This window comes from Tachysurus fulvidraco, chromosome 9 (genome assembly GCF_022655615.1).
Source record: "Tachysurus fulvidraco isolate hzauxx_2018 chromosome 9, HZAU_PFXX_2.0, whole genome shotgun sequence".
NCBI lineage: Eukaryota > Metazoa > Chordata > Actinopteri > Siluriformes > Bagridae > Tachysurus > Tachysurus fulvidraco.
Genome location: NC_062526.1, coordinates 26,923,244 through 26,931,704, shown reverse-complemented (window position 1 = coordinate 26,931,704; position 8,461 = coordinate 26,923,244). Strand labels below are relative to the sequence as shown.

General features: G+C 41.2%; 1 protein-coding gene across 2 annotated transcripts in view; it reads left to right on the top strand.

Annotated features, from left to right (window-relative positions):
• Window positions 1-2,368, top strand: part of LOC113658587 (kinesin-like protein KIF3C) — a 14,650-nt gene extending 12,282 nt beyond the window's left edge. For both annotated transcript variants that reach the window (XM_027171112.2, XM_027171113.2), the window contains one exon: window positions 225-2,368. In XM_027171112.2, coding sequence (XP_027026913.1) covers window positions 225-339 — 115 coding nt within the window. In that variant the 3' untranslated portion in view covers window positions 340-2,368. The remainder of the gene's footprint in view (window positions 1-224) is intronic.
• The last annotated feature ends 6,093 nt before the right edge of the window (window positions 2,369-8,461 follow it).

The following is an 8,461-nucleotide window of genomic DNA, read 5'->3' as shown; positions in this document are numbered from 1 at the left end:
TTAAACACAGGCAGTTTTGTTTCCACAGTTTAATTGAAGCCAAACAGTCGGCTCTGTGTATTGTTACCAATATTATAGCAATGTAGCTTTAGTGCCAAAGTGTTTGACCCAGCCTTTGCTAAATACCTCTCTAATCACTCGCAATGTTTTATTAAGATGTTTTTGAACCTGTTTTACTCACCTGTTTGGTGTTAATGACATCACTTCCTGTCTCATGTTCATAGGTGCCAGGCTGCACGACCCATGCCTTCCTCGAGCTCTGTGCTCTCCCTGTCATCCTCAGGGTCTAACGGCTTGGCACACCCTGTCAGCACCACCATGGCAACCGTCCACCAATAAGATCCCAAGGAGCACATCTTTATCCTTTCTTTGATCCACCATTGAGGGATGAGCCACTCGTTCCTCCTCTTTTTCGCAACAGTGAAACGATGGCCTTGTCCAAGATGCTTAGACGGAGCAAAACGTGCCGCAGAGAGGACGGATTATAGCACGATGCTTACAATCCTTCCTTTATTTTCATCTTTTCTTAAAATACGCTCCGTCAGTTCGACCGGATGAGATTGGATTAAGATAGATTAAGTTTTGCTTCCACATCCATTAAATAGAAACCGTCTCCAATAGGAAATCTGTTAATCTGTTAAAACATCCAATTTCTTTACCTTTTAAAGCCCGAACAAGTTTTAATATGTTTACTGCTGAAAATAAAGTCCTATATGTTTGTCTTCAACCGGAAAATACAGCTGGGAAATAATTCCGAAGCCGCCCCGGTCGTCTGCCGAAGAGGAAATAAGAGAAACGACACTTCCTGCGGGATCTACTGTATAGAAAATAGCCCGGAAAAGACAGACAGACGGATGAAGACGAGTGCCAGACGTCTGTCTGTCCTTCCTCGAGCCCTGCTTGCATGTTGTTTTGTGTGTAACTGTGTTTGTAGTTCTGATCAGGGTTTACGAAACAGGGTCTGGATTCCATTGGCCGAGTCAAAACGGCTAACGATGTGGGTGTGGCCTGTGTGTCAGAATTAGAAATGGTAGAATCGACACTGTTGCGTGGTCGTTTTGGCTGGTACCAAAAACAAAACCGGTTTCTGCCGTGATGTTAAACGAATACAATATCAGTGACCGAGAGTTGGAAAGTCATGTGTTCGGTTATGTGGTGATGTCACTTACGGTAAGGACAGATTTTATTTCTACATCCCAGTTTACACACCCATTTAAATGATTTTAGATCTAACCGATTTTGCATGAGCTAAGTTTCCATTAAAGTAATGCAAGAGATAAAATTATCCTAACGATTTTAACTTAACCGTTAAAAAGGTTTCATTAACGTTAGCGTATAGTTGACGTAAAGTTTACACAAGGCTTACGTAAGGCTTGTATGTTCTGTAAGAGTTACATAACATGACTTTACCTTAGTTTATGTAAGGCTTATGTAAAAATTACATAAGATTTACCACAGGTTCATGTTAAGGCTTATCTAACGTTAATGAAAATGACTTAAGGTTTGCATAAGTTTTACATAAAGCTCATGTATGTTTTATGTATGGCTTTACGTAACGTCTATGTCAGTTTTCCCTAAACTTTGCATAATGCTTGTGTAAGGTTTATGTAAGTTTTATGTATGACTTTACGTAACGTCTATGTCAGTTTTCCCTAAACTTTGCATAAAGCTTGTGTAAGGTTTATGAACATGATTTAATATTTACACAATGTTTACATCTAATGTTTATGTACGGTTTACACAAAGTATACAAAGTAAGGTGATTATAATCTTTGTGTAATGGTTATGGATACCGCATAAAGTCTGTGTAAGATTTACACAAGGGTATGTAACCTTTATGCAAAGTTTAGGTAAGACTTTATGTAGGCTTTACATAATGATGTCATTTCCTGCTGAAAAATACTGTCACATAAATGAGGAAAATTTGAGATTTTATATATTGTATAAATTGTGTCCATCTTTGTTTTTTTTTGTCTAACTTATTCGTTGTGTACGTTTGGAAAACCTTTATGAAGAACCGCTGAGGAACCCATAAACTCCTGATGCTCGGGGTTCGAGATGAGGCAGCATGGTTTGGTTGAAGAGTCTGCATGATGGCAGTAAAACATTTAGTGATGGTTTATTGGAATTTTTTGGACTCAGATTACATGAAGGTTAAGGAGCTCTGATGGGTTGAAGATCCTGTGTGTACAAAAATGTCTTTCCACTTCTATGTCCATTTCTATGCTGGTTTGCTTAAACCTTTAAATTACTGTTCAGTGATGTATGGAGAAGAGTGCAAGAGACTAAAGCCAAGTGTGTGTACACACACACACACACACACACACACACACACACACACACACACACACACACACACACACACACACACACATATATAATTAGTTCTCACACTGGACACTTAAACTTTGCTTGGACTCCTAGCCTAAAGCGTCCACGCCTGCCCACCTGACTAACTGTGTAGATGCATAAGGACTGTGGATGTTTGCGTGTGTTCAAATTATGACTGTATGATAAAACTAATAAATAAAAACGGAACAATCCCCTGACCTGCTTTTGTCAATCTTGTACTGTATATCTGCCGTTTTAGCGCTAGTTTAAAACCACCCGTGTGGCCACTTCCAGCACAAAGGACACGACAGGAGGATGTTTCACTAGAACAACACGTCAGACTGGAACAAGAATAAGAATAAATACAAAGTAATGATGGTTTGCTTAGTCGCGGAGGTACAGTACAAACTAGCCGGTTTGCTAACCAGTGCGCTTGATAGCTAGCATGCAGCTAATTAATTACTTTTCTGGTTTATGAATCTGGTTTACGGTTCAGATTCAGATTTTGCCGAAACGATCGAGATCGAAGTTTTAAATTTAGTGTGCTGGAAATCTTCACTTACAAACAGAAATACAGTAAAAGCAAATGTAGTGGAAATAAAGAAGAACCACGAGGAAACCCTGAAGCACAGGGAGAACTTGCAAACTCCACACATAAAGGGTTGAGGCAGGAATCAATCCCCCAAAGGCCCTCAGAGCTTAACGTGTGTGTTCCTGCTGCTAGCTTCATGCTCGCTAGAAAGCACGCAAGACATTTCAATCTTCTGATCCATTAGTAAACCCAGAGAGACGAGGAAGGAGAAGATTATAGTGGATTTTACTGCAGCATCCCTGCTTCTCTCTTATGTACCGACTCATTGTTTATTTCTGCACCGGTTCCCAAGAGAATGTGTGTTAATGGTTTTAGCCTGTAGCTATAGAAATGAACATGGAGCTCGTGGTAGTGCAGATTCTGCTCTCTAATGATGACTGAATCAACAAGGCTCAAAGGAAAGCCGCCTGAAAACAAATGCTTTGGCATTCATTTTTTTAACCACATAAGTAAAAACGATTCTTATTTTCAGTCTAAACACTTAATATATCAAACATACACGCATGATATTCATAAAATTCATTGAAAAACCGGAAAGCTTAATTGTTTGATCACTTCAGAGGAAAAACAATCAGCAAAAGATTATTTTTTTTATTTAGTAATTTAGCTTCGTGTGTGAGGGGGGCATGGTAGCTTATTGTTTAGCACGTTCGTCTCACACCTCCAGGATTGGGGGTTTGATTCCCGCTCGTTTGCATGTTCTCCCCTTGATTCGGGGGTTTCCTCCGGGTGTGCCCTGTGATGGGTTGGCAATCCGTCCAGGGTGTATCCTGCCTCGATGCCCGATGACGCCTGAGATAGGCACAGGCTCCCCGTGACCCGAGAAGTTCAGATAAGTGGTAGAAAATGAGTGAGTGAGCTTCGTATGTGGATCTGGTAGCTTAGTAGTTAAGGTGTTGGACTACCAATCCCAGGTCCACCAAGCAGCCACTGCTGGGCCCTTGAACAAGTCCCTTAACCCTCAATTGTTCGGTTGTATAAAATGTAAGTCGCGCTGAATAAATGCTGTAAAGTAAACCTTCAATCTTCAGAAGTGAATGCAATTCCCGGGCGTATCGCATTGCACTTTCATTGCTGCGCTGCAGTCGTGTCACATGCAATCGAGCATTATTAAGCTAACGTAAAAGGAAGGCAAGAAAGCAGTTGCTTTTAATTTCAGAACATTTGTTTCAGTCATGTGGCTGTATTTGGTGTGAAATGGTTGTCATACCTTTTATCTTGCCTCTGTTTCCTTTAGTCTCTGTGACTTTGTGTGAGACGTGCTGTAAGACGAGCTCTGTATTGGTGGAGCTGAATCAGGTATCTGGTTAATAATTAACGAACACACACACACACACACACACACACACACACACACACACACACACACACACACACACACACACACACGATCTTACAGTGTTACAGCTAATCAGCAAGGGCATGAAGGGCATGTTCTCTTTAACCTCAGCACAGGGTCACTTCCTTTCCACTGAAGGAGCTCACTGAAGGAACGCAGTGTCATCTGAGCCCTGATCAGCCCAAACTGATGAGCTTCACTCAGTGATAAAGAAGCAGATCATGTTGCTGTAACGGTTTAAACATGATGGCTGACAGGTTCAGGGTAAGAGTGAGAAGACAGGAATGTGTTAGCTGTTTTTTTTTCTATAAAGTACCAGCAGATATTTGGCTGTTTGTGTGCCTCTGGTTCTTCTATTCCACACAACTTTACTGGGCCTTATGCTCTCTGAACTTTTTGTTCTCAGAATCCAAGTTTTTAGAAACCTGTTTATGGTAATGATACCCGAGCCCTATGTTCTCTGGAGTCGCTATACCGATGATCTGTTGTTTCCAGTGCCCAGTATTTAAAGTGCCAAAGTTTTTCTGATCCTATATTCTCAGGGTCCAAACATCTCAGAGCCCTATGTTCCTTGATCTCAATGTTCCCCTGGCAGGCACTAAATTCCAGGGGTTTTGTTACCACAACGTAAAGTGAGCGTGTTTCCGGAGGTCTTGGAAAAGTGCCTTCTTTAAAAAAAAAAGCATATTACGAAGGACAAGACAGTCATACAGGTTGATTTATTTTAGAAAACAAATAAACAACCAAAAACCACGGTTATGGTTAGGGTTAGAGTTAGGGTTAGTTTATCAAATAGGCCACGCCTACCTGATGACGCAATATCTGTTATGCTGTACTGAAATCCCTGGAAATAAGTGCCTGCCATGTTCCCCTAGCCTATAAGTACTATGTGTTTAGACTCATTGACCAAAATTTCAGACACACACATATAGGGCCCCTGAAAGATTATTGGTTTGTTAAAAAACAAAGAAAAATCGGGTTCCAGGAGAAAAATGTAACACATTTCACTGACCTTTTCTAGCATTTCAGAGAGGCAACAAGGTGGGAGATAAAAAAGTGTCGGCTCTTAAAACTCAGCTGTGGTGTCATGTTTTTGTGCCTCGAGGCATGACATAGACAAAGTCACAATGTTAGATAGTAAGAGATGATATCTGAAAACCTGACAGCAACACAGCCAGAAGAATTCAGTAATGTGTGCATTGTGGGTATCATCCTGTTTCTGGTTACTAGTTTCAGGGCAGCTGGTGGAATTTCCACCAGAGTCATTATGGGGTGAGAGAGAGAGAGAGAGAGAGAGAGAGAGAGAGAGAGAGAGAGAGAGAGAGAGAGATGAAAGAGTAATGAAAAGTGAGAGTGGAAATGGAGAAGGTAACATTTAGACAGAGTCTGGGCTGGTGGTGTTTTCCACTAATTTGTCAGACATACCACTATCACTTTCAGTGAACGATATTATTGTGTTTAAATACGAGTAGTTTAATAATAATTTAGACAGAATGCAGAAATGTGGACCATTAAATGAAACATTAAAGCTGCAGTTTGTTCTATTTAGTTGGGTTGTTTCAGGCTTTGTTTGAAATTTTACAGTTCAGAAATAGGCCTCAAGTCAGAACTGATTTTTTTTTTTGTTAATCTGCAAATTTTCCTTAAAAAGAGCTCACAAGACGAAGGGGAAATTTAGACCGAATGCAATTTGCCTTGTAGCCAGCAGAGGGTGTAGCAGCACCTTTATAAGATGTGAGTTGAAAGAAAGCATGATATATGGTAATATTCTGCAAGTAAATTTTGGGCAAAATGTAACTATTAAACATTCCTAAATTGAATTTGTTTAAATTTATTTATTTATTGTTTCTTAAGGGATTTTAAAAAAGATAGTACTGAGAGGTAGACCCCCAACATCCGCTTGTGGGTTTAAGCAGTCCACTTGAGCCTTTGGTGGGTGTCCACAACTGTTCACTGGGCTTGCAACTTTAGTTGACTGCTGGCAAATCACAGGGGCAGTTGAGCACCCCAATGAATGACTGGTCCATCTCTATTCCATCAGGTCTTATGACCTCAGAAACCAAATTCTTCTTCCCCTTAACATAAAGCTGGTATCGGAGCAGCCTCTGGAGGACATTGCAAATATGACAAACATGGACCACATATTCTGGGACGTTTCAATTAAAGAAACTCGAACTATCCGATCTGTTAACGCAACGTCATTTTATCAAGCACTGGCACGAGGCATTCTTTATATCTGTTGGAGGATACACACCAGGTTCTACGTACTATGTAGGTCAAGCTTGGTGAGGACTTGAATGTGTGGAATTGTTCCAAGACTGCTGGGAAAAGCGGTAAGGTATAAGGGTATGTAACCATGACAGCAGTGCCCTAGGCAGTACAGGGACCAGTTTGTGAGCTGCCTGTCTAACCATGACAACTGTGGGTTGTGGTGCTCCAACAACAGAAGGCCCAATATTACAGGGTGCTTGGCAGAGGTGGTGACCAGCTGCTCACTGTGATCATGATATAGGAGTGTGCAGGCCAGCAGGAGGAGGGACAGGGTGCACTTGGTGATGGAGCCACCACTGTTAGAAACCCTAGCAATTGCCTGGATACACGACAACTAAGGTGCAGGTATGTGTGGATGCTTTACAGCCTTTTATTGATGTAGCTGCCACCTTCAGAGTCGATTAATGCTGAAAACACAATGACTCTGGCTGAGTGTCATATCACTATCGGTAATGTTAATGCATGCTGTGACAATGACGGGATGGGCTTATAGTTTGCCTTCCCTCCTGCTATCATTCTGACGGGGCAGCCATTTGCAAAGGAGGTAATCAGAGAGAATGGCAGCGATGGTATTAAAGGACAAATAAAAAATGGGTAATTGTGCACAATTCAAAGCCACTTCCAGAGAAAAGGAAACTCAGTTTCTCTCTATAGAGCTCTGTCTGAGTGTGTGCAGGAAATTGACTGAGACAGGTATTTGAGTAATTAATTTTTCTGCACCCCAGTTGCTTTGTTTTCGTGCATAGTTAAGTGGCTTAAACTTGTTTCCACGTCGACATTATGGCTTTTTGGCCACAATTCTGCCATGAACATCATTGCTGGCCAGACTTGATGGGTGTAACTGGGTTCCACTGTTTTCTACCAGTTCTTTGCTTACGGCTTTGTTGTATGGACATCCAGTGAGATGTATTATATTTGTTTTAATAGTATATTCTGGAAGAAAAAAATGTATCAAATGAAGATTCCTTGAGTTGTCCCAAGCCTTGTCCTCACTCCTACCTCAGCCCTGGGAAACATTACACTGCTTCTACAACCTGGGAATTCATCAACACCATTCTCCCTGCCTCAGTTCCTTTTCTGAGCTCAAGGCACCAGTACCCTCCCCTCATCCTCCCTATCCCGGATCTTAAAAATGCGGGCCAATTTTTCCAAAACCAGTGCCTTAAGCTTGTGTTTTCCATCCCTACTCCCCATCCTACTCCCCTTGCCCTGTTTTTGTCTCTCCCACATATTGTATACTGTATGTGATGGAGGTGGGGTCCTTGGTTCAAATCTCACAAGTGCCAAGCTGCCCCCAGTCAAGCTGGGGCATACTCTATTGCTAGTTCCAAGGAGCTATTGAATGAATGAAATAGAATGAAATAGGAGATAGAAGCCTTGATTATCACCACATATACATTACAGTACAGTGGATTTATTTTCTTCGCATATCCAAACTGAGGAGGTTGGTATTGGAGCGCAGATATAAGGATTGTCATTCACTTAGGATGGGGGTAAAAAAACACTAAACCTTCTCATGGCCCTCATCTATTGGCCGAGCAATAGTGGTGAAAAAATCTGACGGTGCACTGAGCACAAACTGAACAGTTGAATCTCGCCTGGTCTGATTAAACTCCATTACTCCTGCAAATGTTATTGTTATTATTTCCACTGAAGTGTTGTATCTTTAATGTGAAATGTTCAAACACAGCTTTCTAACTTTCACTAACATGAGGTAGAAACAAAGACATTATATACTTTGGTTTAACTTTGTGATTCCTCTCTGGATTCCTGAAACCCAGAATTCATCACTGATAAAGTAACTCAGTGAATAAAAAAACACCAACTATCGCACATGATCTGTGTACTCTGTACTCTCTATCAAGTTTACCCCCTCCCTTTCTCTTACAGTCTATTTCACACACAGATGCAGGAAGTTACTCTTCATT